Source organism: Rhincodon typus, chromosome 39, assembly GCF_021869965.1.
Source record: "Rhincodon typus isolate 14 chromosome 39, sRhiTyp1.1, whole genome shotgun sequence".
In the NCBI taxonomy this organism is placed as follows: Eukaryota; Metazoa; Chordata; class Chondrichthyes; order Orectolobiformes; family Rhincodontidae; genus Rhincodon; species Rhincodon typus.
The window spans coordinates 17,912,328-17,932,773 of NC_063370.1; the positions used below are offsets into that span (position 1 = coordinate 17,912,328).

At 41.7% G+C, this 20,446-nt stretch overlaps 1 protein-coding gene across 1 annotated transcript in view; it reads left to right on the forward strand.

Moving 5' to 3' along the window:
• Positions 1–20,446, forward strand: part of LOC109921356 (tyrosine-protein kinase receptor UFO) — a 234,224-nt gene that overhangs the window by 79,102 nt on the left and 134,676 nt on the right. The window contains exons 5-6 of the mRNA XM_048618422.1: positions 666–746; positions 9,302–9,417. Coding sequence (XP_048474379.1) covers positions 666–746; positions 9,302–9,417 — 197 coding nt within the window. The remainder of the gene's footprint in view (positions 1–665; positions 747–9,301; positions 9,418–20,446) is intronic.

A 20,446-nucleotide genomic window follows, 5' to 3' on the forward strand; every position in this document is an offset into this window, starting at 1 on the left:
GCAGGCCAAGCAGCATCAGAGGAGCATCTGAAGAAGGGTCTAGGCCCAAAACGTCAGCCTTCCTGCTCCTCTGATGCTGCTTGGCCTGCTGTGTTCATCCAGCTCTACACATTGTTATTTCTGGAGCAATTATAATCCTGTTTCTCAATGTCACTGTTCAGAGCGAGTTAAAGCAAAGTTTCTGCACTGCATAAATGCAAATTATTCAGAGTACAGATTGAAACTTTCAAGAATTGATTTTCTACATTTGCAGTTCTGGGGAAAATTGCCCAGGAGACATCATTGTGATCCTGGAGGCTCCAGGAATGAGGTTCCTAGCACCACCAAATATCCTGAATGTCCAAGAATTGGGGAAGCTTCTCTGAAAAGTAACAGTGATGTCTAAACAAACAACTTGACTTTGTTTACTCTGAATGTCATTGTTTATTAGTTATACTCACAGGAGACTCCAGGATGCTGGACAACTGAAGGTGGGAGATCAGGTGATGAAGCTTTTGAAAGGTGTCAGAGTTGGTGATCCTACCCATAAGGCTCAATAGTCACCCAGTCCCTACTTCCAATTGCCAGGCAGATATTGTCTGTTTCCTTTTTAACCATGTTGCATTTGTGCAGGGCTCTGAGCTCATTTCTGTCAGTCAGATTAATTTCTGTGTCTTTTCCCTCAGGGTTAAAGAAGCCGGCAACATTCCGATGCGAAGTGCACAATGCCAAGGGTGTGGCCACCTCCCGAACAGCCAACGTCAAACGTAGGTGGACCTTTCTGATTCTGTTGCTTTACCATTCTGTTCTTCCCTCTGGAATTGCTGCACTCTGTGTAGTGATAATGCTTCCAGGATTTTGACCCAGTGATAATGAAGGAATAGTGATACATTTCCATATTGGGTCGGTGACTGACATGGAAGGAACGGAGGGATACTACAGTTCCCATCATTAGTTTGAACATTTGATCCTATGGGAGGGAATACCATCAAACACCTGAGGCCCAAGGGATTATGTTTACAGGAGAACCTGTTTTATAGGTCCAAGTGGGAGTGTCCCACAAGGAACTTAACAAATTTTCCAGAGTCTCAGTTGCAATAGGTTCCAATTTGGAACTGTATCCTCTCTGAGGCATGCTGCGGAGATTTAATCCTTTGGGCAAAATAATATCCAGGAATGTTTCAGCCTGTGGCATCAGGAAAAGGAACTATGTAGGACAGGACATGTTTCATAAATCTGAGAAGGTGGTAAAGAGTGAGTTACTATGGCAGATGTTATGATACTTTTATTTTAACAAAGCAGGAATGTATTCTTACAATGGAATGGTGGTAGGATAGAGAATGAGGAGGAAAAGGGATGAATAGTGTCCTTTTTTTCATTCATTCATGGGATGAAAGCATCACTGGCTAAGCAGCATTTATTGCCCATCTCTAATTGCTCAGAGGGCAGTTAAGAGTCAACCACATTGCTGTGGATCTGGAATCACATGTAGGCCAGACCAGGCAAAGATGGCAGTTTCCTTCCCTAAAGGACATTAATGAACCAGACGGGTTTTTCCGACAGCTGGCAATAGATTCATAGTTATCGTTAGACTCTGAATTCCATACATTTATGAAATTCAAATTCCACCATCTGCCATGGCAGGATTCAAACCTAGGTCCCCAGAACATTATCTCAGCCTCTGGATTAACAGTCCAGCAATAATACCACTAGGCCACTGCCTCCCCTAGGGGAAAGGTATGGGAGTGATAGGGTGTCTGCAAGAATGAGATTATCAGTGTGTCTATGGCTTCTTTTTATGGGATTTGGGTGTCTCTGGCTAGGCCAACATTTATTTTCCTAGTTGTCCAGAGTGCAGTAAAGAGTCAACCACATTACTGTGGATTTGGTGTCACATGTGGGCTAGACCAAGCAACGTCACCACATTCCCTTCCCTAAAAGACATTAGTGAACCAGATGGTTTTTTACAACAGTTGATGGTGATTGCATGGTTGCCATTAGGTTAGCTTTTTATTACAGATTTTTATGAGAATAGCAGGGTGCCTGTGAGAGTGATATTATCCTCTGTAAGTGTATTTAAATACACAATCTCACCATCTGGACTCATTTAGTTAAACTGCTCAAACCAGTGTTTGAGTTATTTTCAGTCCTTTGTTCAGATAGATAATAGTGACAATAACACAGTCTTAGAGGAAAGAAGAATTTACTAGACCTACAGTACACGGGAAATAAATAAACGGCCAATGACTGAGTCATAAACACATAGGTTATTTAACATTGACCATATGTACTAACGCATCCTGAATGTTTAGATACTGCTTTCTACTCACAGATACTGCTAGACCTGCTGAGTTTCTTCAGTTTCTGTTTGTTTCATTTCTTCAGCATCTACAGTTCTTTGTTTTATTACAGACACTGTCTGCCAGCCTCACTTATAGTCATAATGGAGTAACTGTTTTGCATGATGTGGCAATTGGGTCTTTCAGAATGAAAAATGTTTGATTGTTTGAACATTTTTGTTTCTAAATTGTTCTTGCATGTTGCCAAAGCAGCCCCTCTCCCTGTCATTGACACCACAGTAATGTGTAACACAGTTTGGGATATCCAGTGATGCCAGGTTACCCAGTGATGCCAGGTTGGGTGACAGCAGCAAAGTGATCAGGATTGGAGTTCCTTGGTTTTAAGAAGGAAGGGACAAAAATTGGTCAGGATCTGAGGTCTGGCAATTCCATTGCAAGATGCTGATGCAAGAGAAGGGCAAGGCTGAGACCTATGATGCCAATGCTCACTAGCTTTGTACACACAGAACAGAATTAAAATTTCATAGAATTGATCTGAATAGAAGGTGGCTATTGTGACTGCGCTAGGTTTCTGAAAGAAAGTTTTCCAGTTAGTGTCATTCATGCCTGTTCTTCCCCAGAACTCTGCAAATTATTTTTGTTTCAGCTATTTATCGAATTCTGTTTTGAAAGATGCTCGAGAAACTGTTTCCACCTGCTATCTGGCAGTGCATTCCGTAACCACTTACTTATAAACAATACCCTGCTTAAATTCACTTTTGCTTTCAAACCTTGCCCTGTGAATACTCATTCTCCTTCCTCCAGCTTCTTCCTGTTCAAGTTCAAGTTAGTGCCTTATGTTTGCTGAAAATTAGTTTTTTGGTGGGCAGGGATTGCTGAGGTTTTTGAATGTTTAATGGTACATTTCCTTTTGGTGTAGTTGTGGCAGGGTGTGCGGATGAACACCGTTTCCATATTACACCCTATAACTGCTTCAGTTGATCACTGTAATACTGCCCCTTGCTCTTATCATCACCCTTTCAGCTTCTGTCTGTGTTTTAGTATCTTCCATTCTTATTCTGTCCCCTCCTGTGCATCAAACAATCCCACTCTTTCTGTGAATTAGTATCTGTAGCTGTCATTTAATCTCTACGTCATCAGTTTAATCCTAATTGTAACACATAGTTTAAGATAACAACAGTTTAGATTGTGTGTCGTTCACTCTTTATGAATCTAAGATCAGCTGTACTTCATTCTTTTCCTCCATCTCCCATTCCCCTCACTGGCCTCTCTGTCTGTTTGTTCTCTCTCTCTCTCTCTCTCTCTCTCTCTCTCCCCTTTCCCTTCACTTTATGCTTTTCTCCACCACCCCACCTCAACCTTCCCCCACCACTTGCATTTTCCCTTATTAAGGCACCCAAAAATTATGCAGTTATTCATTTAATTGTGGATCCGGCTGCTGTGCGAATCCTGATCCACATAGCTCCTCTTCCCAACTCCTTGCCCACTTCACTCTTCTTGAAGGTTTTATCAGCAATTCAGAAGGATGATGCGAAGGTGGCATTATACACTGACAGTGGTATGTAGTAGTAATCCCATTAATCGTCTCTTCCTCCGCCGTTCATCCATAGTCCCTGCTTGGTAAGCTGTCCTTGGCTTGTTACTCAGTTGTGGGCAGCCACTGCTGTAACCTTCAGAGATCGCAGGCGTAGGGCAGTACAGTCTGTTCTTTGTCTTACTTGGCTGTTTACAGCATTAATTGGGAAGCCTCTGTTATTCTCTAACTTACAGCTTGTTAGCAAAGCCCTTTTTTTCGCTTTCTGGCAGCTGCACTCATGCATTCCTTTGACTCCAACCTCTGTGAAGAGATCTATCCACGACTGAAAATTCTTTTCCCTTCCTCTGATAGAAATGACATTCAATACCCCTATTTTCACAAAGAAAAAGAATAGTTTTGTTGCTTTGACTGTATCCCGGTAAAGTCTGAACAATGTTGAAAAACTCTCCACTCAATTCAGGCTGCAGTGAGGCCTAACTTTAAACCGCTTGCTCCTCATGTCTTCCTTCCTCTGTTTATGCAACTTTTGATTTACTTTACCTTGTAGCAAAATAATTTAGTCCATTATCTTATCTATTCCTTTTTGTAAAAGAAGACTTTCACTTGTTTCTAATTTCCTTTCTTAGCTCCTCTCCTTCACCCCTCTACCAACTCCAGCCTTTTCGACAAGCAAGCTCAGCGCTTCTCTCCTACCTACTGGGACACTGCTCTTTTCACACAACTCAGGTAAAGAACAGCGTCTAATATCAGTGCTGGAAATGATCTGGGAGCTGGTATAACTGAACAGAGTGTTACTGTAATCCACTCTGAGGTAAGGGCTCAAAGCAGTTTAACACACAGTCACTTGCAGTTGTTTTGGTCAGTGGGAGGAAATAGTTTATAAATCCTCATGGGTCTTTCTAAATAAAAGACAAGTTGAGTTGAAGTACTGAACCTTTTCAAACTGTTAAACCTTTGGATGCTGAATTGTTTTGGTTTATAGATCCCACATATCAGAGCATTTTACTTCTGATCTCAGTTGGATTTGTCAGTTAATGCCTATGTAACATGGTTAATGCCCAAGAAATGTTATGACAAGGCAGGTTTTCTCATTGAGTAACCCTTTTCTGCTCTAGTCTAATCCAATGAGCACCTGTAAATTCTCCATCCAGGCTGTTGATGGTCAGAGTCATTGTATACATAGCTAAGCCAAGTTTGCACCTCACCATCTGTAGGTTTGCTGCCACCATCCTCATTAAGTGTTGGAAACTACTGGATCTCCTTGGTCTAGTATAGTAGAGGAAAATTACTTCCTGGTCTAATCAGATGAGTCTCTTGTGGTTAAGATATAGTTTATTGCATGTTAGTGACTAGTTCCAGCTAACATTGGTGGACATTGTTAAAGAGACAGTGGATGGAACTTTCCAGGCTCAACTAGAAAGACCAGCTTTTAGGTTTTCACCAAGTGCTTGCTTGGAAAAACATATCAGATGTGGACCTTCTCCTGGTTGTGAAGGAATATCAGTGAGCTGATGTTGCATGAGCTGCTGATGTTGTAGCTCCTTTTATGTTTTAAGTGAATGAATGGATGAATAATGAATGATTTTATTGTCACATGTATTTTACAGTGAGGAAAACAATAAAATACAGTGAAAAGCTTTTCCACTGTCACCGTGATCTGGTGGCATTTTGAATAGCTTAAGATTAAGAAAGAAAAAAGAAAGATACAGCTTAAAGAGAGTCCATCAGTTCTGAGCCAGCTGATCATCGACGCGTGCACCGCTATCCCTCTTCCACCGCCTCACCGCTGTCTGTGCTGGACCCAACCAACGTCAAAGTGGACACTCTTCAGACACTATCTTTTGTGCTGGGCTGATCGTCCTCTGCCACCACCTTGCTGCTGCCTGCGTCGGACCCACCCATGTCAGAATTGCATCTCTCACCGCTGTGTACCCTAGTGTCCACCTCAGTAGATGTGTGCCCACATCGCCACTGTGGTGGCAGTACTGCTACATTATCAATGCAATGAAGTGGGAGATATCACATTGCATCTGATGGAATGCCTTGCACCCAATCTTGTGTGTGAGAGCCCTTTACAGTGGTAACATTACAAATCACATTGATAGGGGCAGAGAAATGGCTGGAGAAATAAAACATTTCTTTTTATCTCAATTTTCTTTCCCCCTCTATCTTGAATTTCACCTTGCTCAATTCATGAAGGCATTTGTCCTCACCGTTATTTGTCACATCTCATAGCTACCAGTTTGTGAGTTTGAATCCCAATGCAGAGCCTTAAGCAGCAAATTGAGGCTGGCAGTTCCAGTGAGACCTCTGAAAGTTCTTCTCCACAGTCAGGTGACTTTGGTCTCACAGATCTGGACACTGGCTGAGCAACCACAAAAAAGGGAAAACAGTGGGAAAGGTGATTTTGTACCAGACATCCTGTATCATCTAGACCCACTGGCAAAACAATGGTGCATCAAAAATGTGTCATTTGGCTGTAACTTACTTTAGAATGTGATGAAACTGTAAAATGCCCCATGTGAATTCACATATTGCTTTCCCAAATATCTCTGTCTCACTCTCAGATCCCAGCTGCTCCTGTGTTAGCCATTATCCCCTAGTATGTGATGGGGACACATATGAGAATTCCACCATTGACACGTTCTGGGTGAAACTGGGATATTACAGGTGTCACTCCCCTATACCCTGTAATATTGCTGAGGACTTTGCCCACAAGGGAAGCGAAGTTAACCCTGAAAATGCAATGCTTTCCAGTGGGATGAGATATTGGCCCTATGCAGGACATGGGGAACCAGGCCCTGCGCAGGACACAGAGGGATCACCTGAGAAATTTTCAAGTTTAATTCCTGATTGGTGCTTTTAGCTATACCTGCTAGGGCTGCTATAGCTCTTTGGGAGATTCCAGATTTCTACCGCCTTTATATAAACACATCATTCCTGAACAGTCTAGCTGTATTTTTGAAGTTCTACTTTCTTGGTTTGGACTTTATCTATCCTATTATTTGGAGAAAATGTCCATGTAAACCAAACATAACTGCACCTGACCAATCCCCTAGACCTGCTGCCCTGCATCGTAGGGCCTAAACAAAATGGATTCATTGTAATCTTCTAAAATTCCAAAGATTTTTGTCCTGTCCCAAAAGACTGGAAAACCATAGATGTTGAATCTGTATTTGTAGAAAGACAGAGACAGAAAGCAGGAAACTACAGGCCTATCAGCTTACTATCTGCCATTGGGAAAATTCTAGAATCCATTATAAAAAGGCAGAGGCAACATGGTTCAGTGAAAGGAAAATCATTTTTGATGAATTTATTGGAATTCTTTGAGGATGTGATAAACAGGGTGGATAAAGGAGAACTGGCAAATGTAGTTTATACGGATCTCCAAAAGACATTTGTCACGATGTTACATAAAATGTAACTGCACAACATAAAAGCTGTGACAAAGGTGATATATTCATGTAGATTGGCTAATGAATTGGGATAAATAGATCACTTTCAAGCTGCCAAGCTGAAACAAGTGGAGTGCTGTAGAAATCGGTGCTGGGGCCTCAACAATCTACAATTTATATAAATCACCTGGGGATGAATGGACCGATTGTATTTAAGCCAAATTTACTGATGATATGACAACTAGGTAAGAAAGCAAATTGTACAGATAGATGCAAAAGATAGGTTAAGTGGATGGGTTCAAAATTGACAGAATATGAAATGGGAAAATGTGAGGTTGTCTACATTGACAAGAAGAATGGAAAAAGAGAATGTTATTTAAATGAAGGGAGACTACAGAATGTTGCAGAGTCTGGGTGTCTTTGTACAAGAAGCACAAATATGTTAGACTACAGATCCAGTAAATAATTAGGAAGACAAGAGACATGTTGGGCCTTGTTGCAAGGTAAATGGAGTTTCATAGAATTAGAATTGGCTTTACTGTTACATGTATTCACATGAGTACAGTGAAAAGTTTACAAGTCACCACTTACAGTGCCATCTTAGGTACTGATTCTCAAGTACAAATTCGTAGAGCCCTGACCATGTGGAAGCAGGCCATTTGGTCCATTGAGTCCACAGCAACCCCTCTGAAGAACATCCCACCCTAGACACTATAGGCAATTTAGTAAAACAAATCCACCTAACCCGCATATCTTTGGACTGTGGGAAGATACTGGAACACCTGGAGGAAACCCACACAGACACCAGGAGAATGTATAAGCTCCACACAGACTGTCGCCTGAGGGTGGAATTGAACCTGGGTCCCTGGCACTGTGAGACAGCAGTGCTAACCACTGAGACACCATGCCACCCCTTAGGGAAAAAAGTTAGAAAAAAAAGGAATAAAAAGTCCAGCAATAAATTTGAAAATTAGAGAAATACAAGTTCAGAATAATAGTCCTTCCAATGCAAGTGTGCCAGGCTTCACCTCGAGGCGGGGAGTCAGTACTGATTTTCACCCTGGATATCATCAATGCCACCCAAGGAAGGGCGGTAAAAAGAAAAAGAAAAAACAAAATGTGATAGGAGAGAGAGAAGACAGAAAAGAAATGGACAGAAGCGGATGAGCTCCAGCTCAGGAGTCCTACTGTGCCACCACCTTGGAAGAGGAATATTAGCAAAGTTTTGGGGCGACTGCCCAGGGCACTGGTGAGAACACATCTTGAGTAATGTGCAGGTTTGGTAGTTTTAAGGATGTGCTTTCATTGCAAGCAGACAAGGTTCATGAGGTTGATTGTGAGATGGGGGATTGTCATTTGAGGAAGGGTTGGGTCTCTCTTCACTAGAGTTTAGATGCCTTGCCTTATAGGGAATCTAGAAACAGGGACATGTTTCAAAATCAGGGGTCCCCCAATTAAGGTGGAGGAATTTCTTTCCTCAGGTGTTCATTAGTATTTTGAATGCACTCCTGAAGTGAACAATGGAGGATGGCTTATTGAATATATTCAGGGCTGCATTTGGTAGATCTTGTTTAATAAAAGATTCATGGGGCAGGCATGAATGTGGAGTTAAGGCCTCATCAGATTAGATGCAATCTTATTATATTGTAGAACAGCCTTTAAGGGCTGAATGGCCTATTCCTGTTCCAATTTCTGATGTTCTTATATTCTAACTTGTGTGTAATCAGCTCAAAGCCCTGAGTTAGGTCCTCCTTTAATCTTCTTAAAGGAATACAAGTGGAGTCGATGTATACTGGCATTTTAATTAGGCAACCTGTCCATCTCAGCCGTTAACTGTTGGCATTTACCTTTGAAATAGAACAAATAGTAGACATGTGCAAAGGCAACTTAGTCGCAACAGAAGCCAACAAGAAAAAACTTCAGGAGGGGAAGGGAAACAGATTTGGATGAGGGAGGAAAATGAGCTCTTGAACCCCTAATTAAACTTCATGGGTTGAATGGTGCCCTTCTATGCCATAATGACTGTAATATTGCAATGAGTTTTGATTGGGTGTTGCTGCAGGTTGAACAATGTATGCTTTCTCTTCTAGTTCTGCCAGACACACCAAACAATGTGACAGTGACTTTCACAAGCTCCCGTGCTCTTGGAATCTCATGGACTCCTGGCTTCAGTGGCTTTGTTCCGTTTACCTCCTGCACTGTCCAGGTAAGCTCTGTCATCCCTGAGCGAGCAAGGTGTGTGTTCAAGCCCCCACTCCAGCAGCTTATAGCTAGTCCAGACTGACACTTGTGCAGGAGTGAGCGAATACTGTGCTGCCGTAAAACTGAGACCTGATACTCTTTTTCTGGTGAGAGAAAAAAGTCCTGTGGCAATGTTCAACAATGAGCAGGGGATAATTTTTAAGCTGTAACCAATATCATTAAAACTGGTTATCTGTCTGTTATTGCTATTGCCATTTGTGGTCTAAAGCCAACTGAAATATTGAGAACATGCTACATATATGCAAAGGGAACAATAGGCGTGGTGATATGCTAGGAGAGGTATCAAATAATTATAGGAACTGTAGGTTAAGCTGAAAAATGAGGGAGAAACCAGGCTTTGAAGCTTTCATGTAAGCTGCAGAAAATGAGAAAAAGCTAAAATGCTGGTGATAGAGGAGAAATCCTTTCCAGGAAATGCATGGGGTTGTGGGGTCTGCCTTCACTGCTTGTAGCCCTTGTTTGGTATTTTTCTAAAGCTATCACCTCCCCAGTCTGCCACTGGAAGGCCAGTTTCCACTCATCATGGGGTTGGAAAATGTTAATAGCTGAGTAAAATGAGCCAAAGGCCCTCCCATTTCCTTGTGGCGAGAAGCGTGCCCGATCTGATTTCCAACACCAGTAAAGTTTCTCATTTAAGGGACATGGTCAGTGAATTGATTTGCTATGGCTTCCTGTGATTTTATTCAGCCTACCTGGCTTGTTCTTACCTTGTACAGACTAAATTCTTCCAATTTACCTCAGGCTCCTTCTCCGGTTGGATTTGTATCTTGGAGTTGGGAAATTTCCTGAGTCGGCCCATTCACTTTGTGGAATATTGCCCTGGGAGACACGTTTTGCATTCCAGAGGGGAGTGCATGTGGGATACAGTGGAGCCCACTGCTGCTGGACACAGATCAGAAGTAGACACAAAGTACCAAGTGCTGTGGCCAACTTTATCCTATTTGTTCCACTAAATATTAGATCCTCTAGACCTCACAGCCCCTCACCCCCGCAACAAAACCCATGTGTGCCATCCATGCCAACTCTTACTACCACCTCCCCTCCAACTACCACCATCAGCCTCTCAAGCACTTCATGTCAACCAATAGCACCCGCATTATGTATGCTTGGCTGCGAGTTCAACAGATGCTACTTTCTACCTATTTTTGTCCCTCTCTCTGTCACCTTCTTCCCTTCTCTGCCTCTCTCTGTCTCTCTATAACCCTCTCCCTCAACTTCTTATCCTTGTTGTCTCTGTCTCTTTTATTCATTTCATAAAATACAAGTCCCAGGTTTTTTGGTGAGTGAGAAGTTAATTTCAGTGAGTAGAAACCCTTGATGCATGCCAAGCATTGAGTAATGCTTCGAACTTTTTTCCACTGGTTTGATCATCACCTCGGACTGAATGGAAGGCTGTTTAAGACTTTGCTTGGAGCTGGTTCTGTAACAGGAGATCTGTGCTACAGCATTCCAAGTCTTTACACACTCTGGTGCTTCAGATCGCTAGAGTCCAAGTCAGCTAGAGTGAAAGCAAACTGCCCCTCACTGGGTGTAGTTCTTCAAAAATGTCACTGTTAAAAAGGTTTTAATTTGTCAACTAAAACCTTCGTCATAAACGTGTGTGTGTGTGTGTCTTAGAAAGGTATATTCTTCCTGCTGTTTTCTTGTTCTGTCTGCATCATCTCTCCTCAATTCACAATGATTACAAAACACGAGGAAGAGCGACTGCACCCACAGCTGAGGGTGTTGGGATGGAGGCAGGAGAGGAGCTGACATGATGCCAGAGCTGGTTCCAAGGCTGAATGTGACAAGGAAGGCAGGGAGATTAAAAATGGAGCATTGGGCCCAGAGAAGTGGGGGAAGTAGGGCAAAGAGGATGGTGGGGTTGGGTGGCTGGTGGTTGTATGTCGCCTCTTACTCCAGACATGTCAGCAATTTGAAGAAGATGAAGAGACAGTGGTGGGATCGCAAAGTTTATTTATTCTTTCCTGGAATGTGGGCAGCACAGGCTAGGCCAAACATGTATTGCTCCCCCTTGAGCAGTTAGTGGTGAGATGTCTTCTTGAAACGCTGCAGTCCTGGGATGTAGAGGCATCCATAACGCTTTTGCAGAGGGAATTCCAGGATTTTGACCCAGTGACACTGAAGGAAGAGTAATATATTTCCAAGTCAGGATGGTGAGTGGTTTGGAGGAGAGGTTGCAGCTGGTGGTGTTCCCATGTATCTGCCCCCCTTGCTGTTCTAGATTGTAATAGTTGTGGGTTTTGGGGGTGCTGTCAAAGGAGGCTTAAAGTTACTACTGTGCATTTGTAGATCGGACACACTGCCACTACTGTGTCTCTTTGGCAGAGAGGTTGAAGTTGGAGGCAGCAGCAGGTGTGAAAATCAAGCAGGGTGCTTTGTTCTGGATGGTGGAGCCAGAAGGTGACTCACTTGTTGCAAAGATCCCAGCCTCTGACCCGCTACAGGTTCACTTAAGATTCTATTCAATGGTAACTGTCAGGATGTCGATAGCAGGGGATTCAATTGACTGTAATGTCATTGAATGTCAAGGGGAGGTCATTAGACTCCTTCTTGTGAAATGATCATCTGCAACGACACTTGTGCTTGGCATGCATGTTACATGCCACTTATCAACTCAAACATAAATGTTGTCCAGATCTTGTGACACTGTCTTTAGATACTGCTTCAGTATCTAAGGAATTGCAAATGGTGCTGAACATTGCACAATCATTAGTGAACATCCTCACTTGAGGATGTTAGGCAAAGGTCATTGATGGGACAGCTGAAGATCTTTAGGCCTAGGCCAGAAGCTTGAGGAACTCCTGCAGAGATGCCCTGGAGCTGAGATGACTGACCTCCAAAAACCACAACCGTCTTCCTATGAGCCAGATATGACTCCAACCAGTGTAGACTTTTTCCTCCTGGTTCATATTGGCTATGATTTTGCTAGGACTCCTTGATGCCACACTTGTTGAGAGTGCCTCTCCTTGGACCTAGGATCACGACATGAGTCAGGAGACTGATTAAGAGAGGAGCATAGATGGACACTTCCATTGGATAACAGACAACCTGCAGTCATTTGGCTGAATGTGGAAGTTGAATCCAGTTTCACTAAAGTTAGTGGTACTAGAGATGATTAGACTTGGCAAAAAAGAATAAGCTCATACAGGAAAAAAAAAACTCCTCTGGAACAAGGAGCCTTAGACTGTTGACCTATTGTGTTGCCAGAGTGTACCAAATTATTTTTACGTCTGATGTGATACTTCTGTGGGAATCATACAGTGACTAATTTATACACAGCAAGATGCCTCAACCACCAGTGAGATAAATGACCGTATAATTTGCTGCTTGGTGACTGTTTGAGGAATAAATATTGGCCAGGACACCAGGATGATTTCCTACACAGTTCTTCAAAATTGTGCTATGGGATCTTTTACATCTTCCCTTGTTTGACATATCATTCAAAAGATGGCATCTCCATACTGCAGTGAATCCCAGTTGAGACCTTAATGGTAAAGTCATGGGGAGTGTTGCCGAACAAAGGGACCTTGGGGTACAGTTTCATAGTTCCTTGAAAGCGAAGTCACGGGTGGACATGGTAGTGAAGAAGGCATTTGGTATGCATGCCTTTATTGGTCAATGAACTGAGTATAGGAGTTAGGAGGTCATGTTGTGGCTATACAGGACATTGGTTAGGCTGCTATTGGAATACTGCATTTAGTCTGGTCTTCCTGATATAGGGAGGATGTTAAACTTGAAAGGGTTCAGAAAAGATTTACAAGGATGCTACCAGGATATGGAGCTATGGGGGGAGGCTGAATAGGCTGGCCTATTTTCCCTGGAATGTCAGAGGCTGAGGAGTGACTTTATTAAAGTTTCTAAAATCATGAGGGGCATTGATATGATGAATAGTCAGGGTCTTTTCCCCAGGGCATGGAAGTTCAAAACTAGGGGGTGTACGTTTAAGGTGAGAGGGGAAAGATAAATAAGGGATCTGAGGGGCAACGTTTCCATGCAGAGTGTGGTGCATGTATTGAATGAGCTTCCAGAGGATGTGGTGGAGGCTGGTACAAATACAACATTTAAAACACATCTCGATGATTACATGAATAGGAAGCGTATAGAGTAATATGGGCCAAACTTTGACAAATGCTACTAGATTAATTCAAAATATTGGGCTGGCGTGGGCAGGTTTGACTGAAGGCTCTGTTTCCGTCTCTATGACTCAATGACTGCATAGGAGAATGTGTTCAAATCCCTACAGTAAGGCCAGAATTAATGACCTTGGGTAGTAAAGAAAACCAGGGCTTTTGCAGTGGGAACTGTTTAGGTTTACCTGATTGCAGTACAGTGTCAACTCAAACTGAAGTGCAAATATAGTAATTGCAAAAATATAATAGCATTGGCAGTAATCTCCTTAATACAGTCTTCCAAACAGACTGATGAGTAGGCGGAATCAGACAATTATTCAAGGCTCTTGGCCAAACCCAATTGGCATTCACACCCCTGTAAACCATCCCAGTCAGTCTGGCAGGAAATCAGGATTCTCGCTGGACACTACGAGTGAGAAAGCAGCTTTTGTCACAACAAAATCACGCCTGTAAGTTGGATTATGATCCAAGTGTAGTGATGTTGGACTAAGGAGCTGGTCCTGGGCTTGTGTTGATCTTTCTTTCCACACTTCTCATTGTTGTCAGCTAAGGCCCATTGGAGGCTTTTTCTTTTATTCAGCAAATGGACTCTTGGATATCTGACAGTCCATAGATTACATGGATTTGTCTTCAGTACTGAAGGGTGCAGAAAAGGAAACTGGAAAATCCGAGTGTTGGCTCGGTTAATGAATGATAGTATTAGCACAATAGAGAAGGATGACGTGATCAGGAAACCAGGATGTAGATATGATTTGGGTAGAGATGGGAAATGATTAAAGCAAGGTTTCTCTTCTGGAGAATAGTCTACAGGCACCCTAATGGTAAACACTTAGCATAAAGGAAGAGGTAGAAGAAACTTGTCAAAAAGGTATGCAATAATCAAGGAGGATTTTAATTTACATATAGACTAGAAAAATCAGATTAGCCTAAATAAGGATTTGTAGAATGTTTTGGGGATGGTTTCTTAGAATAGAAAGTTCTGGATCTAGCTAGGGAGCCGAATATACTAGACTTGTATTGCCCAATGAGATTTAATTAATTCATGATCTCTCTATGAAGGCACCCTTATGTAGTTGTGATCATAATATGATTGAATTTTACTTTCACTTTTAGGGAGAGAAGAGTAAGTCTAAGACTAGTATTTTAAAATTAAACTTAAGGGCAATGAATAAGTAATGAAAGCAGAGGTAGCTAAAATGAAGTGTCAGCTTCAATGTATGGGGATATTTCAGAAAACAAAATATGCACTCCAACAATAAAGAATAAAGAAAGATCCACCATCTGTGATTAACTTGAAAGATTAAAAATAGTATCAAACTAGATGGATTTTATCCTGGGATCTTAAGAAGTGGCTAGTGAGATAGTTGATGAATTGTTTTTCATTTTGTAAAATTTTCTTAACCCAGAGAAGGTCTCATTAGATTCAAAGATATCAAATGTAACTCCTTTATTCAAAAAGGGAAGGAAACAGATAGCAGGAAAATACAATTTGTAGTATAAATAGCCATCTACTGGAGTTTTGAAGAGTCTGAATTGATTTTATTGAAATAATTAACATCCTGAGGAGTCTAGACAGGGTAGATGTGGAGAGGGTGTTTCCTCTTGTGGGAAGATCTAAAACTAGGGGTCATTCTTTAAAAATAAAGCGTTACCCATTTAAGACAGAGACATGGTGCTTTTTTTTCTCTGAGAATTGTGAATCTTTGGAACTTGCTACTGCAAAGGGTGGTGGAAACAGAGACTTAACCTTTCACCCCTTGCTAAAGAAGCATCTATCTAGCTGTGCCTTGAAAATGTTATCAGATATGCAACATTGTGGAATTGAGGCTACAATCAGATCAAAGATGTAATTGAATGATGGAGAAGGCTCAAGAGGCCAAAGGGCCTACTCCTGACTCGCATGTGTAGCAATGTAGTGGGTAAAACTTTGCCTAATTCTCAGATTTTCATCTTTGCCATGCTGATGAGACTTGCTGCGAGGAATTGGGACGTTGTTGGATCTTGCTGTTAGGGACTGGACATGCAGCCTAACCTGCCCACTGCAGTTCTGTGAAAATTCTGAACTGTTAGTGATGCTGTCAGTCAAATGAGATATTAAACTAAGATCCCATGATGCTATGCAGAGGCATTGGTAGTTGGGGATCTGGGAGGTGGGGGTGCCTGGATCAATTTTCTTCCTGAAACAGCATCCCAACAGATTCATCTGCCATTATTACCTTGCAAATCCATGGACTCTGCTGTGCACAAATTGGCTACTGGGTTATACAATATGACAGTGACTACACTTCAAAATATTTCGTTTGTTGTAAAATGTGTTCTGGTTTCCAGAGGCCAAGAAGAGTATTAAAAGGAACATTGTGTTTATTAAAATTCTCCTCCACATTCTCAAATCCCACCACAGTCTTTTCTCTCCCTATCTCGATAATCATTTCCATCACAACCATCCAAGATGCTCCGTTAATTCTGATGTTCTGTGCATGCATAATTTTGATTGTACCACCATTGTTGGCCATTCAGTCAGCTGTTTGGGCCCTCCCCTCTCTCCACTGCTTTGCTCTCTACCTGACTTCTGTCTTTTAAAGTGTTTCTTAAAACCTACATTTTTAACCAAATATTTGGTCATTTCATGTGACTCCGTGTCATAGTCATAGATTCATACAGCATATAAACAGACCCTTCGGTCCAACCAGTCCATGCCAACCATAATCCCAAATTAAACTAGTCCCACCTGCCTGCGCTTGATCTGCATCACTCCAAACGTTGTTTATTCATGTACTTATCTAAATGTCTTTTAAACATTGTAACTTGTTATGGACAAGGCCAGACTCGCTCAAAAACATTTTAAGAAGATAACCTAGACCCTAACTTTTTTTTATTTTAAAGATAGATGTGAAGTGGGTGTTCCAGGTGTGATCCTCTCGGCTTTAAGCAAAACAGAATTTATTTCAACACAGTGGTTGAAACACAAACAAAAGAAAGCAGAATTTAGAATAGCCTAACAATTGGAAAACTTAACTGACTCGATACAGCAACTCAACTAAGTAACTGTTGCAATATAATAACATCCCATAAACACAACTCTTGGCAAAAAGGTAAATTCAAACACAGATCTTTATAGGAAGTAAGGAACAACATCCAGAGAGATTTTAAAGAAATTCAGCTACGAATCGTTTACTGAAGTTTGAAAAAGCTAGAACTTGAACTGGGAGAACTGGCCACTCCCCTTCCATTGTTAAACTGTTTTTTAAAAAAAACCTAGCTCCCTACACTCTTCGGTACTTCTGCATTCACAAACTCTCTTCAAAAAAAGACCCAGAACAAAATAACGTTTTTAAAGTGACAGCATCTGCCACTTCCTCTGGAAGTTCACTCTACACACGAGTCACTTGCTGTTTAAAAAAATGCCTGTCATTGTGTTTTTTTAAATCTTTCTCCTCTCACCTTAAAAAAAAAAAAAAATGCTCCCTAATCTTAAAATACCCCACTCTCGGGAAAAGGCACCTGCCATTCACCTTATCTATACCCCACATGATTTTATAAACCTCTATAAGGTCACCCCTTAACCTCTTATGCTCCAGTGAAAAAATTCTCAGCCTATCCAGCCTCTCCCCTCCATTCCCAGCAACACCCTGGTAAATTCTTCTGAATCCTCTCCATCTTAATAATATCCTTGCTATAAAATGGGCCCCCAGAACTGGACCCCATACTCCAGAAGAGGCCTCACCAACATCCTATACAACCTCAACATAACGTCCTAACTCCTATACTCAAAGATCTAAGCAATGAAGGCAGGCATGCTAAGCACCTTCTTAAACACCCTGCCTGTATATGATGCAAACTTCAAAGAATTATGTACCTGAACCCTCTGTCTCTCTGTTCTACAATACTATGCAACGCCCTCAATGGAACTGGAAAAATTCAACACACAGTCAGTATTTATAGACAACAAACAATAATTTGTATTTATATAGCACCTTTAATTTAGTGGAATATCTCAAGGCATTTCAAATAATCGAACAGAGGCAAAATACCAAGGCACACCTTAATTAGCTGCCAGCCTTGGTATTAGGTGCACTGACCCACATCTTAACTCACCCATGGGAGACGTATCCACTGTTGGTACGGTTTGGGCACATCCAATCCCAGCTCAGTGGAGCTGGGAAAATCAAATACAAATTCAGTTTATACAGACAACAAACAATAATTTGTATTTACTTAGCACCTTTAATTTAATGAAATGCCTTAAGGCTTTACAAATCAAGGCCTCCCCATTCACTGTTTGCCAAAGCTGACCGCTAAACAGCAGCTGGTTAGGTATCCACTGGAGTCAGAAGCTCCCATGTCCCAATGATATCAAAAGATAGTGATCATAACTGAGCCCAATCCAGGTGCCTTGAACTGCCAACCTTAATTTTGTTCATTTCTGCAATTTTTGTGCTGTCCAGCAAGGGCTGTAACAGTATTGAGGTGTCCTTGCAATCCCCAATCACTTTTGCCAGTGGTGTTGACTTAAGCCTGCAGAATTAGTAGATCACTTACCATTCTTAATTGGAGGGCAAGCTCCAAGGCACCCGATTGGGTCGCCAATAACTATGGACTCAGGACTCACCAGAAAATCCAGTCCATTCTTTCTAAATCTGGAATGTTTAGGATGATTATGTGGAGAGATTTAAACTTGGTACTGACATTTCAAGGTGGGAAATTGAGAAAAGGTCAGAATTTGGAGCGTTGAAGACAAATGAGTGATTATAGATGCATGGCAAATATTTCCAAATGAGCTGACTGACTCTTCAGGTATCAGTAAATTGGAAAATCCAAGATATGCTGAAGCCTGAAGTGGGACTTGAATCCTTCCCACATGGGAACTGTCCATCAGGCAGACTTTTACCCCATTCTGTATTCAAAAAATTTAGAATAAAAATGGAAGATTTCTGAGCATTTTTTGGGAGAAACTAGGATTGTGTATAAATATGACCTCTTCAAATCCTAACGTTCTGAGTACCAACTTCCAAGAAAATGCTGAAATTTTCCTTCAACATGTTGAACGCAATGATACACTTGGAGAAAATTCCTAGATAACAAGATTAGAGCTGGATGAACACAGCAGGCCAGACAGAATCAGAGGAGCAGGAAAGCTGACATTTTGTGTCTGGACCCTTCTTCAGAAAATGAAGAAGGGTCTAGACCCGAAACGTCAGCTTTCCTGCTTCTCTGATGCTGCCTGGCCTGCTGTGCTCTTCCAGCTCTACACCTTGTTATCTCAGACTCCAGCATCGGCAGTTCCTACTATATCTGGAGAAAATTCCTGTCTCCTCCTTTGAGAGGAGAGATGTTAACTGGGTGCTTGACCATAATACGATCAGCCACAATGATTCCTCCCTGGTCACCTTTTGATTTGGGGCAGAGATCTCAGGCATTGAGAGCAAACTGCAGGACAATTTTCATGTAATAGGGCTAAGTGATTTGAGTTGCTACTGTTTGATTAAGCCAGATTCCAGTTAGCAAGTTTTCAGATATTTGAAACAATTCTCTTTATTTTCTCAATCAAAGTCCATTGTGATTTTAAACATTTTCATCAAATCTCTTCTGAAGACAAAAGCCACAATTCTTTCCATAAACAGAACTGTATTCAGTACAGAGACTGCTGGCTCTGCTCCTCCTGCCTCCTTAATCTTTATATCAAATTTGCAGCAAACATAGGATGTGCTGTCATCTGAGAGAGGGAGTTTCTATCCAATGTGTTACTGAGCTACACAAATCAGAAAGGTTCCACATCTGATTCTTTAGTCTGACTGCTTATTTTACTCATTTCCTTAGAATTTTCCATCACTGCAGGGCATCTTAAAGAAATTCACAGTTAATAAGATCCTTGTGAAATGTGGTCACTAGTGTATTGAAGGAGATGTGGTAGACAGTATGTACACAGTAAGCTCAAATCAACAGCAATGTGATAATGACCAGATAATCAGCTTGTCAAGATATTGGCTGAGAAATGAACATTGCCAGCTCCCATGCTCTCCATTATTCTTTTATGGGATGTGGGAGTCACTGGCTGGGCCAATATTTACAACCCATTCAGAGGGCACTTACGCATAAAGCACTCTGCTATGGGTCTGGAGTTGTATGTAGGCCAGACCAGGTAAGGATGTTTCTTCCCCGAAAGGATTACTGAACCGGATGTTTTTTTTTTACAGTAGTTAATTCTTATTCCAGAATTTTTGAATGGAAATTTCACCATTTTCCATGGTGGAATTTGAACCCATGTCCCTCAAGCATTGGCCTGGGGTTCACAGTACAGAAGAAGCCCTTTAGCACTTCAGGTGTGCACAGACAAAAGAACTACCCTAAATCTAAGATAACAAGGTGTAGAACTGGATGAACACAGCAGGCCAAGCGGCATCGGAGGAGCCTGAAAGCTGACGTTTCGGGTCTGGACCCTTCTTCAGAAAAACTCCAAATCTAATCTAGTCCCACTTTCCAGCTCATGGACCTTCAATATTACGACATTTCAAGTGCTCATCCAAGTACTTTTTAAATGTTCTGAGGTTTTCTGGCCTCAGGCACCTTCCCAGGCTATGTATTCCAGACCACACTACACTCTGGGTGAAAAGATTTTGCTCAGAACTCTAGTCTTTCATCTTAGAATTATGCCCTCTGTTAATTGACCCTTCAACTAAGGGGTGCAGCTGCTTCCTATCCATCATGTCCATGCCCCTCATAATCTTATATACCTCAATAATCAGGACCCCCCTCAGCCTTCTCTGCTCTAAAGAAAACAGCCTGAACTTATACAGACCTCTTCATAAGCTAAACTGCTCCATTCACTGGAATGCTAGTCCA